At 41.2% G+C, this 16916-nt stretch overlaps 1 protein-coding gene across 2 annotated transcripts in view; it reads right to left on the bottom strand.

Moving 5' to 3' along the window:
- Positions 1-427: 427 nt before the first annotated feature.
- Positions 428-16916, bottom strand: part of CCDC80 (coiled-coil domain containing 80) — a 21817-nt gene continuing 5328 nt past the window's right edge. For both annotated transcript variants that reach the window (XM_009891608.1, XM_009891609.1), the window contains 6 exons: positions 15320-15476; positions 10069-10205; positions 9322-9470; positions 5971-6074; positions 4262-4342; positions 428-1464 (listed from right to left, as the gene is read on the bottom strand). In XM_009891608.1, the coding sequence (XP_009889910.1) occupies positions 1118-1464; positions 4262-4342; positions 5971-6074; positions 9322-9470; positions 10069-10205; positions 15320-15476 (975 nt within the window). In that variant the 3' untranslated portion in view covers positions 428-1117. The remainder of the gene's footprint in view (positions 1465-4261; positions 4343-5970; positions 6075-9321; positions 9471-10068; positions 10206-15319; positions 15477-16916) is intronic.

The raw sequence follows: 16916 nt of genomic DNA, 5'->3' as shown, positions 1-16916 counted from the left end.
AAGACTCCCAATTAGAAGGGAGAAGAAAACCATTTCAGAAAGCGTGGCAGAAATAGAGCTGGTTTAGTAGCAGATCAAATTATTCCCAAATATTTTTATAAACATTTAGTCTAGATTTTTTTTTTTTCATGAGGGAGGGTATGAGAAGAAGAGGTAGAAGGAAATTTGAAATTTAGAGCAATAGTTTAATTAAAAACATTATTATAGAGAGCTAGTTACAACTCATTTAAAATATACACGAATGAGAATTTTTTTCCTTTTCTTTCTGATGAAAATAATGCTTTTCAGTTTTCTGTGTTTCAGACAATGCTAACTATGGTTGGTGTTTCCACTTAGCTCTCATTAACTTGGATTTAATTGTCAGGTGGGCAGGACCTAAGAGAACAGGGACCCCAATTAAAAGAATAAATGGCCATGCAGCAAGCTGTGTAGTTAAGAACTTTACATTGTATTGTATTGGAACAAATCCCGCCATAGCCATAAATTCTTATTTTCATTGATAAAGTCAGCTAATTACAACGTTAATGCACTGCAGAAGGGCTGTTGTCTTTTTAGACAAGGTACTTCAAAAGGATTTTATTATTATTGTTGTTGTTATTAAAGAGCCTGCCCCATGCTTCTTTCTTAAGTTTTCCTTTTCTTGAAAAGTCCTGAGGTGTGATTCCTTGCTTCTCTTCATGAGCACAATGCAATCTCACTTTCCAATAAATATACTTATTTTTTTCTCCTTAGAAAAAATTACTAAAAAGAGCATTGCAATATTTGTTTGACAGTTTGTGTCCTGCCCTACAGTAGTGTCCATGGATTGGGTCTGTGGGGTTTTTTTTGTTTGGTTTTAATACAAACAGCACCTACTGATGCCCTTTGTTTATAAAGGTTTAAAAATATAAAGGAGTCTTTATTGTTTAAAGCTTCAATACTACTGGTTTGAATTGCTTCACTGTAAAGGCTTCTGTGTTTTTGAGAAGGCAAATGACCAAAGTCCCTTGATTGAACAGTGGAAGAACAAGGCATGGATATTTAGGTCGCCTGGGAAGACTTTCTGCAACTGGCCACCTATTGCTTGGATAGCTATTAGAAGACAGACACAGGGCAGTTGGAGGCTAAGTTGCTCTTTTCAGTATGGATATCCATGGTGGTAACTTCCGTGGTGACGGTAGTCATCTTGGTAACCTTCCTGGTATCCCTGGTGATAGCTATGGTAACCATACCCACCATACTCATCATCTGGGCACTGCATGCCGAGAGATTGCTGAATTGTCATTTCCTGTCGCCGAAGCTGCATGGAATCAATCAGATCATACACAATCGCCATAGACCACATTGGAGAAGGATACCAGGATTTGACGTTTCCATCTTTCCCAACTAGAAGCATGGAGAAATATTCTGGGCTAATTTGGAAATAATTTCGAATGTCTTTCACCAAATTAGCTGGGATATCTTCTCGGTCTACAGTAGAGCTTCCTAGAAAGTGATCATATAAAAACAGCATTGATATTTTGTTTAGGCAGTAGTGGTGGTTTGTAGGTAACCGAGTTAGCAATGTGAGATAGGATACAGCCCAATAGTTGGCAACGTAAGATTCTTGTCATCTAGAAGTTCAGGATTTCCTGGTTCTGAAATGAACCTGCTCGACTGTGAACTAAAGATGTGGTTTTAATGGTTTTGTTAGGTTTAGTAAATTTGTCTTTATGCTCTCAGCTGAAACTACTAAGAGTGTGGCACATCTTTTTGTCACCCAACACACAAGCACTTCTTTGGCTTCTATGCAGCTTGGGTCACTGGTTCACATAATGCAGAAGGCATATGTGAAAAACACTCACAGTGAAAGGAATCACTAGAATTGAAGTGTGATAGCATGAAGAATTGCAGGATGAATTTGCTGGGTCACTAATGGTGGTATAGAGCCTCACTCTTAAACTGTCATGATATGCGATATATGGGATGTGGTAGATGTCACGTCCACTTTAAAATATATGTTCTGGCGCAAATCTGGTAAACTTCAGGCTTGTAAGTGTGAAGTCTGTGCTGGATAAATGAGTAGAAAGTGTAAGACAACTAAGATCAGTGGACCCCCTACATATATATTCACACACACATATACATAGTTGGCTTGGCAACAGGACTCTTACAAAGTGGCATCCTGCCTTACAAACGTGCTGAGGTTCTCTGAAGGAGGTCAGCAAGCAGGTGGCTATGGGTGGTCTTGCTGATACAGGCTATGCAGATTTCCAGAACTCTTCAAAGGGAACTTTGATAGCTTGGTTGAAAGGCAGAAACAAGGTGGGAGTGAATGATCAGTTCCTAGAGTGGAGGACGGTCACCAGTGAAGTTCAGCCGTCGTTTGTGCTGGGACTAGTGCTGTTCAGCATCTTTGTAAGTGACACACATAAGGTATGAGAAAGGAGGTGAGGAAGTGTAGTAGAGGAAGCGTACTACTCAGAGTAGTAAGGGCAGTGGATGATTGTGAAGCATTGCAGAAGACACTTGTAAGGCTCTGTGACAGGTTAATAAAATGAGGGAAGAAATTCTGTTCAGATTGAAGTAAAATGATGCACATGGTGAAAATTTTACTAACTCCACATAAGAAATGGTGAAGCGTGACTGTTACCACTTGGCAATGAGGTCTTAGGGCTATGAAAGAGCATTTCATGAAAGGCTAGTTCAGTGCTTACTAATGGTCAAAAGCCAAAGCAGATATTATAAACCATGAGGAAAGTAATAAAACCCAAACCGGAGTATAATTATGCCACTATGGAAACCTATTGTTTGTGCACATCTTGAAAATTGCATGCAATTCTGGTTCTCTCACCTCAAAAAAATATGGTAGAACTGGGGAAAAATGTCAGAAAGGAAACAAGGTTGATCATAGGTTTGGAATAAACTCTGTAAAAGAAATGACTAAGTAAAGACTGCAGTCTGTAAAATAAATGGGTTGGGGGAGGTCTACAGGATTGTGAATGTCAGTGCAAGGATGGATAGGGATTGAATGTTTACCTTTTTTCCCTAAACCAAGAGTTAAGGGTTATCAAACAAAGCTATAGGAGCCATGTTCAGGACAAATAAAAGATACCTTGCAGATCTGTAGAGGTTCTCACAGGAGGACACATGCTAGAAGTTAATGTGAATTCGAAGGGAGATTAGGCAAGTAAATTGAAGAGAGACCTGTTGACGTTAACAAATAAGATCTATAGCCAAGATCATGACGTCCTTCAATGAAAATTAAGTTGAGGCCGCAAAAGTGTTGATGGAAGAAGTATGACATCTGCTTCCTCTGTTCATATTCTTTCTTAGGCATGGACTTATATCTATATGTGGTAGAAGGACTAAGATGCTTTCATGTACAGAGCTGTAGGAAAGACAATGACATAAATAAGATCCTCCCTGTCTTTGTCCTTCCACTGATGGAGGCAGTGGCCTGGTTTGAGGGCAGTCATTGGGATTAGATGGTAGAGGAACCTGTAGCATTTGAAATGTTCCCTAACAGTGAGATCTGCTACAAATAGTTACCTGAAGTAGTCTGCTGGGATGCAAGTGGTATACTTACAGGGGGCTTGCTTGTATGATGGAGAAAGACTTTTTACCAGGGCTCATAGAGACAGGACAAAGGGTAATGGTTTAAAACTGGAAGAGGGTAGATTTAGGTTGGATATAAGGAAGAGTTTTTTTACGATGAGGGTGGTGAGACACTGGAACATGTTGCCCAGAGAAGTTGTGGATGCCCTGTCACTGAAAATGTTCAAGGTCAGGTTGGATGGGGCTTTGAGCAACCTGATCTAGTGAAAGATGTCCTTGCCCACAGCTGGGGGTTGGACTAGATGATCTTTAAAAGGTCCTTTCAAGCCTAAACCATTCTATGAAGAGGAATGAGGGACCCATATAAGAGAAGCTGCTGGGTCTATGTTCTATTAGACCTGTAAACTCTTGAGCATGTAAAAGGCACCAGCATCCCTTTGTCTTTGACAGCAAGGCAGAGGAGTGTACTTGGGACCGTATGTTTAGATGGGAGATAAAGATGTGAGATGACTTCCAGATGATATTTGTGCTTTTCTGTCCTGAAGAAGCTATATAATGTTTAGCACAGGAACACCAAGAAAACTTAAGGTTTGCTTTTATGTCTTCTTGTTTCTTAAGAGAAACAAAGCAAAAGAGAAAAACACAGTCATACCCATCCACTTAAAGAAATTACAGCAAAGACACACTCAGCACTGTTTAATACCCTTCATGGGTAGTACTGAAGAAACTGGAAACAGTCACTTACCATTAATTGGATACAACTCTAAGACACCACCAATATCTTCTCCAAGTCCTAGTAATTTGAGGATAGTTATATGGCGCAGACCTGTGGAGGAAATGAAGCAGGTTTTGCGTTAGACCAGTTCTTTCTGCTCATTCGCAGGCAGATTTCAGTTTAATCAGCCAGGTCTGTGCATGCTAAATTGGGGGCCAGTATCAGCAGCCTTCTGGGAAGAGTTACTGATTTCTCTGCAGTCTCTGCCAGTCACATCACCTGTCTCAAACATGGGGATAAACTAGCATGTCGAATAAATGTGGTATCAGTTGCATAAAAGTTGTTGCGAGTGTCCCAAGGACAACAGCATTTGGTGTGGTTCTGCAGCATAGGTATGTAAGCATCAAGCACACTGGTAAATTGCAGACGCCATTCCCCAGATTCAGAATGTCTCTGCACTGTTTTGTTCACTAGTAAAGCTCTTACTTATCATGTCACAGCAACAAAGTATTTTGAGGCCATATAACTTATCACAGTTAGACTCCAAATGGTTGTGGAGAATGGCTTTGGACAGGCATTCCCTCCTTTCATTTGTTCTGGGCAGAGAATTGAACTGTTGCCTCTGCTTTGAAGAAAGACCTTAGGGGCTGTACAAACTGTTGGTGTAACATGAGTCTGTAAGATCTACAAAATCTTTGATGTAGCTGTTTTTACAACTTGGAGGTAGCACACTTGGAAACATATAACTTAGTTAAAACACCCATTGAGGACAAATGCTTTAAGTACTCCCTGGATCTCCTTCAAGTTTTCCCTGACAAAGGGTGGGGAGAATTAATTGTTTTGGTTACATCCCATTCTTTAGAAAGCATTTTACAGTGGTCCTTGTCACAGTTTACTTTGGTAGTTCATGTCACAGTTTACTTTGGTAGTTACCAAATGACATGATGCTGAATGAAAACCAGGTGGCTATGAGTAAACAGACAATGTAGCAGTGATACTGTGCAGATGTCTAGGTATAACTGAAATATCATGAAATAATGGGACCTGTTTCATACTGTTGGAGTAAAGTCTAGGCCCTGTATAGTACTTGCATTGCTAGGAACCTAAGTTAAAGAGTAAGTCTCCCAGGGCTTCACAATGGTAAGACAGAAGAGTGTTTCTGGGTCTTGCTCTTAATTGCCTCCTGGAGGAGCCCATCTCTCTCCACTGACTATATAGTTGGATCTTAACTACCTAGTTAGGGGGCTGGGAGGGTCCTTACTGGATTAAAGCAGCTTCCATTAATATTTTTACAGGTTTTGGCAATGAAGCAGAGGGAAAAGAAAAAAACCTGATGTCCAGTCATCTCCCTGATACCTGGCCCAGCTCTGAGCTGTATATAAGAGGATCTGCCCTTCCCAAAGCATTATATTGATGTTGTTAATTTGTGCAGTAAGAAAAAGAAAATGCTATTGATCTCCTGAAGTACAAGCCTGAAGAGAAGCTTCGGAGTGCTAACCTTTTCTGCCTCACACAAATGTTTCCAGGGAACACTTTGTTTAGCTGTCTTACCTGTGAGGGTGTGCTGTGCTAGCTGCTTAGCACAATATTTTCCATTTGTATTTGGAGTAGCTATGGCAAACTTTTCAGTTGTCAGACTCCTCAGACTGTCTAGGTTCAGACTTGAACAACGGAATCCATCACATCACCAGTAAGGATGTGGTTTTGGGGGAGCAAGAGTATAATTTCTTTTGACTCACCAAAATTGCAGGCTTGTCCACTGAGAGCAGCAAGCTGCTGGGAATAAGCCCAGTCCTCATCACTGGGAGCGGAGATCACCACTAGCCGCCTTCTCCATCGGAACCTGGAAAGACAAGAGAGTGCAACAGGGAATGTTCATGTCATGTGACTCGAGTCCTCTCAGCGTTTTTGCTCTCTGTAGGCTGAGATACGTCATATCTCTCACAACTTCTAAGTAACAGCTGGATGGGACATCTTCCCAGTTCTATGCATCAATGGGAGAGGACAAAGCTTGTTTTGAATTTTACAACTCGAAAACTCTCAAAGAAACACCTGCAGTTTTGCTGCTTCACCAAACAAACACTGCACAGCTTATGATCTTTGCTCAAAGGCCCCTTCAGTAGTTACAACAATGCTGGGAAGTGTATATTCAAGAGAAAGAAAGATTCCTGTAGAATTCCTCACTAGATGTGTAGCTTTTACGTCATTCACCACTGCTGGAACGGCACAGCTATTTTGCAGTCCAAGGGCTGTCTGAGAAATAGGGTGTATCTTCATTTCAGACATAACTCATACGTCTGTGTAAATACTCACTGACCTCTTTTTCTTCTATACCGCACTTGCTGAAAATACCTTTAATATGACTTTAAATCTGAGCTTGTTTTTATGTGTGTGGCTGTGTAAGCCTGCGGCTATATAAGGCATGCATGGGGCAATAAGATAAATCTTTGATTTTTTTCTTTAATATGGGATGCCCCATCTAACCAAACTTTTGCACAAGGAGCACCTTCTGTTGTCCTCTCAAAGAAAAGCAATGCCATAAAGACACTTGAAACCTTTAAAAATTCTAACTATAGGGGTTTTTAATACTCTCCAAACAACCTCTTTTTTGAATAAAGGTACTTCTCCATTAAACCTAAATAAATCAGATTTAAAGAAATTTGCAAAGCTGCAGGGTTATTTTTATAGCAGGAAATGATCTTTTAAATGAATGCAGATGTTACTCTGTTATAATAATAGCCTGCCTTTCTGCAGCACTATGTGACGATCTCAAAATAAAGGCTAATGTAGTGGGTCAATTCTGTTCCACTTGAGAGAAGCAGAAAATATGGTGATACTTGCTCAAAGTCACAGAAGAAGTTGCTGAAAGACCAGGGGATGATGATGTCTTTGTCTTGTTGACCAACTGATACTGCGTCTATTTTTAGAATTAAAAAAGCAAATCCTTGAAAAGCAAAGCTTCCCAATTTTAATCGTGCCCAGGAGGAACAGCAAAGAGACATGGATGTGTGTATACAGGTATATGAATAGGAATGAGAAGCATTAAGAATCACATATGTGACATAAAGGAAAGGGGGGAAATTTCCTTTTGTTATTCTGAAAATGGGGAAAAAATAATCTTTATGATATTTTGTATAGCAAAAGCACCTGGCTACCTATAAAAACTGAGAATGTAAACATTGGATCATATTTTGTATAGGGCATTAATCAGGATGTTATCTTATATTTGAGCTGCTTTAAGATGCTCTAATTCCTTTCTGTTTTTTTGAGTATCTCCTTAGGAGATGCACAGAGCTGAAAAGGGTTGAAAGCCACTCAAGCTGTTTATCTCCCTGCCCCAGGCAATCCCTATACCTGGTGTGCTTGTCTGGGGCTACATTTTACCGAGAAATTAATTCAGTTGGTCCTTCACAGCTGTTAGTTCACCATCAGTAATGTACGGATTTGTGCCTTATTTCTGACATCAGAAGCCACAGGCCAATACTCCTGTCCCAACGAATCTGCCAGACCCTTCCCTGTGTGCATCCTTTCTTCCTCTTATACCTGTTTTGCATCTCATTCTTGTTTTTGAGCTCAGAGAGCAGTGTCTTTGTGTTACAGAGGGACTCTCCCCTCCCTCACGCCCAAACTCAAGGATCTTCTCCTGATATATGTGGCTTTTAAGCATTACTCAAGCCAGCTCTGGCTCTCATGGTCCCCTTGCACGCCAGCCAGGCTTGCTAAGAACAGTATTTGCGATATTATAACTGACCTCCCCAGTGAGCAACACCAGGGAGATGATGCCAGGACTCTTGTTCAGCTGAGAAGATAATCTTGAACAAAGTTGGAATGAATCTTGCTGGAAATCTGACCACTTAATATGGCTAGTGAAGTCCACCCAATATTTAAAGCCTGATGCTCGTTTCACAGACAACAAATGCATTCTGTGCAGTGGCGGTTCTGTTTATAGATGCAATATTCTGCATTTTTCCTGCCTGTTTTTCTAATGTGTATTTATTACTAGGGCTGTTTGCAAGCAAAGAAGGATTTGGGGTCTGTCACTTTCCAGCATACAAGCTCGCTCTTGTGTTGGTCAGCTGTTTCCAAACTGTGGTTCTTCTTGGTGGTCTTGAGGATGAATCACTGAGACATAAACAGGAGGTGGTGAGGCGGGTGGGGTGGATCTTGTTAAAGGTTCTCTTTCTGTCGAAGTGGCCATCGAATTTTAAAATGTTTATGAACCAACAACCTACTAATTTACCTGTTGCTCCTTTGCCCCTTCAAGTCATAATCTGTCATGTTGCCTCGGTTATTTTTATAGCCATCTGGCATAAACAGTGTATTCCCATAGACCCTGATAGTAGGTGAGGAGGATGCAGTAGCAACAGGTAAAGCCTAAAGTGATGGAATAGCTCTAATTTCATGTAAACTATCCTGTAACAGAGAGGGCTGTAGCTGCACAGCTCTTCTGTGGATCTGAATTCCCACAGTCCAGACATGTTTATTGCCTGGAATTTAAGTCTTGCAGGTAAGGCAGTAATTTGACAAATAGAGATTGCATAAACAAAACTGTCTTTCTGCAGAAGGTCTCAAACATTTTGCGAGAGACATCTGCAAGACCTTTAATAATATGTGTGACTAATACTGGCAAAGACCAACTGTTATCTCAAGCAGGGTAAGAAGGAAGTTACAGAGAATTAATTACTGGTTCGGGCTACATGGAAGGGATTAAAATGGGATTAATGAGATTGTGGTGGTTGATGATTGAAACACATAAACACTGTGCTTCGTACATTCAAAACACCGAACTAACATCTGTGAATTAATCCTTATTTGCTCTTCTAATGCAAATCAGTGTTATTATGGAAGTACTGAGGCACAGAAAGTTGGTGTCCAAAGAATGTGCAGTCAGTCAGGAAACACAACATGCATCCTGACTCCCAGTGCTCTGTACAAGACTGCATGCAGCTATAGCTACATCTCTGTATTTGCTTAACACTGTAAACACTGAGAAATTGATATTAAAAAATCACAGAAATCGTTGGATGGGTGTTTTTCCAATAAGACAGTAATTATTAGAACTAGCAGCACATAAGAGCAGAAGGTAATACCTGGATAAGAAGCTCTCAAGGGATTGCTTCTTATCTTCTTTGCAGACAATGCCCTCTTTTTTCTGTCTTTCCATGTCTTTAATTCGTGACTGGAAGGTGTCGATCAAATCAAACACGGACTTCATTGCTATGGGTACTTCATAGTATTGCTGTTAAGAAAAAAGAACAGATGGATAAAAGGATGCACATACTAGCAATCTTTCTGCATGTATTGCAGCACTGTAGGATATATTCCTATTTACACACGGGTAACAAGGCTTAAAACAGATTAGAAACCATGGGAAATATTACTGGTTTTGCAGTCAGGCTGCTCTTTGGAAGTGGCATACTTTCAGTATTTGCCCAATGTGCTAAGGCCCGGCCATTGCAGGCAACAAATCATTATATTCTTTTGTAAGGCCATTCAACTACAGCATTGTCAATCTGCAATGTGTTGTTATCCCATTGAGTGGCAAAATGTGTGGTTTAGAATGCCAGGTACTACATTAAAACCCCAGCCAGGGGGTCCTGTTTCTACGGTGTCAGCTCACCGTCCCAGTAGAAACGCACAATTCCCCAAATCCCCTAACTGCAGAAAATGAAGATAGCTACCTAAATCCTGAACGTTTCTCTTACTGTCCCTTTTTCTTGTCCTCCAGCAAAGGCCAAGTCCTGCATCAGTCTCTCATGTGCCTCACATGCAAGCCTGTAGTGTGATTTCCTAAATTTTTTCCAATGCCTTTTCTTTCAAAGAGTCAAAACCCTCACCTTGACCTTCATGTCAGTATCTGTCAGCACCATGAAGAAGTCATTGTATGTCATCCCATACTCTTTCCTCAACTCACTGATGAGCTGCTGGTCCACAAGATCTTCATCCTCTATCACTTTCATGGGCTTTTCATTATCTTAATGTGAGACAAAGGAGAAATAAAAATCGTCACCAAATCACACAGCACTCTGCCTTTAATTTCACCTTGAAAGAAAGGGGGAAATTCATTTCTCAGAAGCCCTCTTCCTGCTGCATAGGCAAGATATCAAAAAACAACAGGATGGCACTATGCCTTTTAACTGTCCAGTTTTCAGTCCCAGTATTTTTTGAAAATCAGTCTATCCTAGGGCACATGCACTTCAGTATTCAACATTTCTACTTGCTTCTGAAAAATCTTGGTTGCCTTTCAGATCTTTTAGATTTTTTCAATATGCTTATACATGTATATGCCTGTACTAATTGTTCCACCATCTCCTGAAACGCAGCCACGTCTGGAATAGAAAATAGAAACTGTTCATTAATTTAGGACAGCAGCTGGAAAGCACCATATGCAAATGAAACGGCATAGAGAATTTGGGTCAGTAAAATATAGCTAGAACAGCTTGAGGTTGGCCAGGACACTAGAGTTAACCTTTCCAGTCTTAAAATGTTACATGGGAGATTTAGTGACTACAAGAAACCAGAAACTGTTTAATGTGTCTTGAATACTGCAGTCCTAGCTCTTCAGATCCCTCTATAGACTGTGCTGTGGCACTCCTCCTCCATCTGCTTGCTGATGTTGATTTCCCATTCTAGTATCTTGACAGGGAAAAAACTTAATTTTGAGAATGGTTAGTACCTACTCACTTCTCTACCCTAAGAAAACATTCAGAAATGCTTGAGGAGAAAAAGACCTCTGAAGACAGAGATTTGAAGCATGCACAAGACAAGCCTGTGGAGGTACTGAGGTTCCTTACTTCCCCTGGAACTAGTGTGTATTAGGGACAAGTCCTGAAAGCCTCCATGTCATCAGCTCAGCCTCAACTGTAGCATCCAGCACAGTGCTATACAACTGCGGCAGTGCTGGAACACTTGTGGGCATTGAAAGCCAAAGGCAGGCTAAACTGCACATAAAGTGAAATGTCACCTGGGCACTGACGAGTTCTCTGCAAACATTACTTATGCCCTGTGACACACTATGAATATAAATATTCATATCCTCACTTAGAAATCCCAGCCATGGCTGAAGTGACCTGCCTGAAGTCAGAGTTGCAACAGCCGATCAAGAGCTAGACTCCAGAGGTAAAACTTTCCTGTCCCCTGCTCCACTATTATTCATCAGCAAATAAAGATGAGATTAGTTGATCCAAGTTGAGTGCACAGCAACAGAAAAGATTTGATTCATTATACAATAAGGCTTTCTAAATAATTTCCTAAACATCTGTAGCCTTTAAGGAGCATACTGATCTGATTCAAATTTTGCAGTAGGTCCAATCTGTGTAATAGACTGAACGAAACTTCTAAACTAAAACTTTGGAAAAATGTCTGAATCAGAACCTGACCTTTAGGTTTCACACCTTGAACCCACTTCTTACATAAAAAACCCCAAACCAGCAAATGTTAAAATTTAGTTATACTAATCAAGCTAGAGATGTAATTTATATGGTTTTATATCGTTATATGTACCTCAGTTGAAAGTTTTTTAAAGAATTATAGGCAATATTATAAATTCCCTATTTTATGGGTTTAATGGCAAGCATGACCATTAGAACATAGACCAAAAAATTCATACTTATGCCTCCAAATAATTCCCTACAAAAGCAAAGACTATCTCATTGGCCTATATGGAGGTAGAATAATGCAAAAGATGTTAGTGTGAAATGTGATGGAAAACAGCTGTATGGTGCAGTACCTTAGACCAACTTACCCATGGCACTCCTGCTTTAAAGACATTAAGATAGCACTTTACGGTTTCATTGTTAGGAGATTTTCTTTCAAAACTTAAAATCTAAAGAAGAAAATTAGATGACAAAAGTGATGGAGAAAAATGTTTTGGGGAAAAAAAAAAAAAAGATTGCCACAAAGACTGGCCTGCCTTTCAAACTTGGAAGTGATTTCTGGGGAGAAAAAAAAGAAGTTAATCTAATCGCCTCTTTCCAATTCACTACTTGTCCCTGACCTGCACCTCATAAAGCACATCTGGGTTCAGCATGAAGAACAACAGAAGTTGAGACTGTCCACTGCTGCCTGCAAAGTCCTCGCTCTCTTTGCTCTTTCTAGAAAGGTCATTCAAGGAGTGTGGAAACTTTTTTCCATAAATCTTTAGCAGCTAGACAGGATGGGAAGATGAGTTACTCTTCAAAAATAATTCAAATGAGGTTGCAAAGAGTGCAGCAGTTTGTTGTAGCAGTGCAGTGGCCTAATAGATTAGGTATTGGCTTTGATTGTAAGGTAGGTAGCCTGGGGCTGGCGTTTAGTTGACTAGACCCCTGTTCCCATGAGGTAGGGAAAAGAGACCACATGGCTAACTCAGATTGAAGAGAAGACCTCTGCAGTGACACTCGGCTTTTGTGTCATTCCAGTGGGAAACTGGGGAGCGCTCTTTGGTTTCGGTACAAGCTTGATCTTGGCCAAACGGTGTTAACGAACTCTCTTTCATTCGCTACTTCTAAATGTGTTTGAAATTTCAAGTGAAAAGTCTTTTCTGTCGACTTTTCTGTTGTTGTCATTTGTATCTCAGTCCCAAGATGCAGCACTACAAGTAGACCTCATCATGCTGGGTGCTAAGGCTTCTCACTACAGCATAAATACTGTGAACAAAATGTTTCTTAGGAGCTTTTGCTGCCTCTGGTGCTGACAGAGAGTGTGTCACGTAGAGGCCATGCAAACAGGAAGGGTAGAGGAGAATAGGAGGTAGAACAGAAAGACTTTTTTATTATTTAAACTTTTAAAAAAGCTCAGGATTTGGTGTTTTGGGAAAAAAATGTAAGGTGAACTTAATGTAAGGTGTAACTTACACCATTCTAAGTCTCCTGTTTTTCTTCAACAAGTTAATTCCTTCTGTGAGAATTCAGCTGTTATATACACTTGTGTGGTTTGGGGAAAGTTTGGGTGTAGGTTAAGTTTGGAACAGGCTGAAAGAGCATGGTCTATGTCAGAGTGAATGTCTGTTTATTAGCCAGACTCGAGCTAAATATAATCCTAAACAGTCCACTGACACGCAGATGGGTCTAGATACACAAAAAGTGACCTTGAGTAACCTTGGCTTGATGTGGAAAATCTTGTACCGCTCCAGATTTGTCAAGGAGGTGCACAAATGGACAGTCTGGCAGGATTTGCGACTGGCTGTCATTCAGGGACACAAGGCTCCTGGTGCCCCACTAGGTCCTCTCCTTCTGAGAATAGTAGAGGCACGGCTGAAAGCCAGACATAAATCTGTGATCTTCTGGCTTGCTGTATGCCAGACCTGAAATACCCTGGAGCTGGTGTGGTCCTGAGCTTTCTGTTCTATCACACATCTCTTCCCAAGGTCTGGTAAAACCAGACGAACTTCCAGAGGAAAGATGTGGTGGACTTATAAGCAACACTAGCAGCTTTTATATTATTTCTTTGCTTTCATCCAGCGAAGCATTCACGGTGGTGTTAACCTTTAGCTGCAGACAGCAATGAGAGTGTTTACATGATTCAAGAGACACCTAAGCTTAAGTGCTTTGCTGGACTGGGACCTGAAGTCTTTGTCCAAACCTTACTGTTATGAAAGGAAAGGTTCTCACTGGCTTTCATGGGTGTTTCCCCAGGACCTGAACACTGACACCAGTTGTTTCAAGGCTGCCTAAGAAAGGCAAACGGATGCCGTCTATATGGGAACTCTGTATGTAAAGAAGGTGGTACTAAATATGGCTGAACGAGCTACTTTACAAGTCCTTTATAGGCTGATTTATAGTGCCTCCAAAACCTCTGGCTGCAGTGAAATGAACCTCTTTACAATAGCCAGCAATAAGCAGGCACACTGATGGGTATCTTGATTTATGGGTAAAGAGAGGCCATAGGACTTCAAATGGTAAACCCTTAAATATCAGGTAGGCTGGTGCAAATTTGTAAGGTTGTCCATACCTAGAGGTTATGGTTGAAATATTCTAAATTAGTATCTGTCCACCAGTACAAAGGAGAAAATGCATCTGGATCTCCCTTTACTGTGGAGGAGAATACTCACTTTGTGAACATATCAAAATCAGCTCTTAAGCCTAGGAAAGCTGATCCTGGGAAGGAAAGGAACCCCTGAAAAATTAAGCTTTTTCCATGACCTTGTGAGGAGTACAAAGGCCTGAGAAAATGTTATATGGCAGAGTGGGGCAACCTTATAGCGGCCTTCCAGTATCTGAAGGGGGCCTACAAGAAAGCTGGAGAGGGACGTTTTACAAGGGCATGTAGTGACAGGATGGGGGGTAATGGCTTCAAACTGGAAGAGGGGAGATTTAGATTAGATATCAGGAAGAAATTTTTCAGTATGAGAGCGGTGAGGCACTGGAACAGGTTGCCCAGGGAAGTTGTGGACATCCCATCCCTGGAGGTGTTCAAGGCCAGGCTGGATGGGGCTTTGAGCAACATCATCTGGTGGGAGGTGTCCCTGCCCATGGCAGGGTGGTTAGAGCTAGACGATCTTTAAGGTACCTCCCCACCTAAACTATTCTATGACTCTATGATAATGATGTTGAAGTTCAAAATAGGATGAGCTTGGACCAAGTTTTGAATATAATCTCAAACAGTTCCCTTCAGCATTTCCTTCCCCCAATCTCCTCTTCTTCATGACAACAGCCAGTTTCTTCAAGCAGTGTTTAAATTGTGCTAGCCAGTATCTAGCCACCCATGGCTGATGTCCTGCAGAAGCCAAGAGTTGTGGGGCATTGTATTAGGGCAGTTGTTTGGTTAGGCATTCAGGTTGGTATTCAAGATATTGGTAGAACTGAGCCTAATTTCCTCTTTCTGTCCCATGCCCTCATCACATTTTTCTGCCTTCTAAGAATTCCTACAACGAAAGCTGAAGGTGCTCAACTTACAGCACTGGAAGCCTAAACACGGAAAATACCAGAGACACTTATGTAAATACAAAAGGGGTGTAGTTGGCATGGAAGGAGGAGGAGAGGGTTTGAAAGTGCAACTAGACCACAACAAATGATCTTGCTTAGATTTTGACCCAAGCTGGGGAAATTTCTCCCTTTGATGTCTGTATTGTGCCCATGAGATTGAAAGAAATTATTAAAAAAAAAGAACCTAGCTGGAAGTGGTCAATTTTCATGCTGCTGTTGTTCATGGTGCCAAAAATTGTAATGACTGAGATCTTCCTCGTTGCCATCTTGCAGAAGCTTTCCAGATATTCGTCTCGCTGCTGTACATACATGGTGTTGTCCGCCTTGGGGGTCGTGATCAGCTGGTTGGTGGCAGAGACAAAAGAGCTTATTTAGTGTAAGGAACGAAGCAGAAGAGTATTTTACTGAAGGGGAACTAGTCACTGTCTGCAAACTGGGATCTCTTTTCCATAGAGCTGTTGACAGCTCTGTAGCCTTATTTATTTGTGTTTGGAGTGTACCTTTAGGCCTAGGCGTGACCCAAAGGTGTTCAGCCAGTCACAGGAAAACCTTAGGAAGCACAACCAGCTGGTGGCACCAGCTCCTCCGCTGCCCCTCCACAGTGCTGATAGAAGAAATGGCACTGGATTTTACAGAAAACCGTGTACTCTCCTATTATCTCTTGCCCTGTCAGTCCCTCCAGGTCTCCCTCACAGCCTTCAATGGTGCCATGAATCTAGGATTCCCCCTACTCACTCACAGTGGGAGTGCTGGGAATATGGCAGCCACTCTGGCCTCGTCCCATGGTCCAGGCAGAGCTCCCAGGATCTGTTTTGACTGTCAAGGGGAGAGTACAACTAGGGCTACATGAATACTTATGTAACTGATGGCCATACAAGAAGACCTTGAGGACTTCCTAAGGCCACCATAACCTCATCTGAAAATTGCCGATTTAGCTTTTGTTTGTTCTAAGCCATTTTGATGTCCTACAGGACTTACATTTGCTGAGAAGGCATGGCTAGAGCAGGAGGAGGAACAATTACAAGAACAAAAGTGTAAAAATTTCTACAGTTTATAGTACTTATTTCAAAGCCTCCTAACAATTGCAAAGATTTAACTTTTAAAAAGTTTAAAGCACACAACTTAGATTCTTCATCAGTGACTGAGATGCAAATATTCCAGGGGAGGTGTGTGTGTAACAACATGCAGTGCTCCTATGCAGCCATCTCCAGCAGAAGGTGGACAGGAGTGCTTCAGCTTTAGCAATGTAATCATTCTAACTCGCAGCAGTGAACTGCAATCAAGCACCTGCCACCGGTCCCCCTAACACAAAGGGAATTGGAAACTGGATCCAAATTTTTTGGGTTAAAGTCATAAACAATCACCAGAATCATTCAATTGCAAGCTTTACGCTTCAGTCTGTAACAGGTGCAATCATCTTCTAGCTGCCGCCTTAACTTTGTGGGGTCTGGAGGCTAATTTTTATGATATATGCCTTATAAATCCAGTTCATCAGTGTACTGAAATGTAAGATGCATTTCTGGGCTTATAAAATCTGGCTCTCATTTATGCAAAGGCCCCCTGGCATGACTACAGCATTGGGACATGAAGGTGAATGAGAGTCAGAATCAAAGAGGATTTGATTTCTGGGCCATAACATGTAACATGCTTTTAAATTGCATAGAAATGCTTCAAATGAAAAAGGGATCATGAAAAGGATTTGAGGACTGAGATCAAAACCAGATCATTGGTTTGTATTGTCCTCCTCGTTTTGGAGGCTGTAAGCAGGAATTCATAGTCAA

This window comes from Charadrius vociferus, unplaced genomic scaffold (assembly GCF_000708025.1).
Source record: "Charadrius vociferus isolate BGI_N301 unplaced genomic scaffold, ASM70802v2 scaffold329, whole genome shotgun sequence".
Classification (NCBI taxonomy): domain Eukaryota; kingdom Metazoa; phylum Chordata; class Aves; order Charadriiformes; family Charadriidae; genus Charadrius; species Charadrius vociferus.
This window is presented reverse-complemented; position numbering and strand designations above follow the sequence as displayed.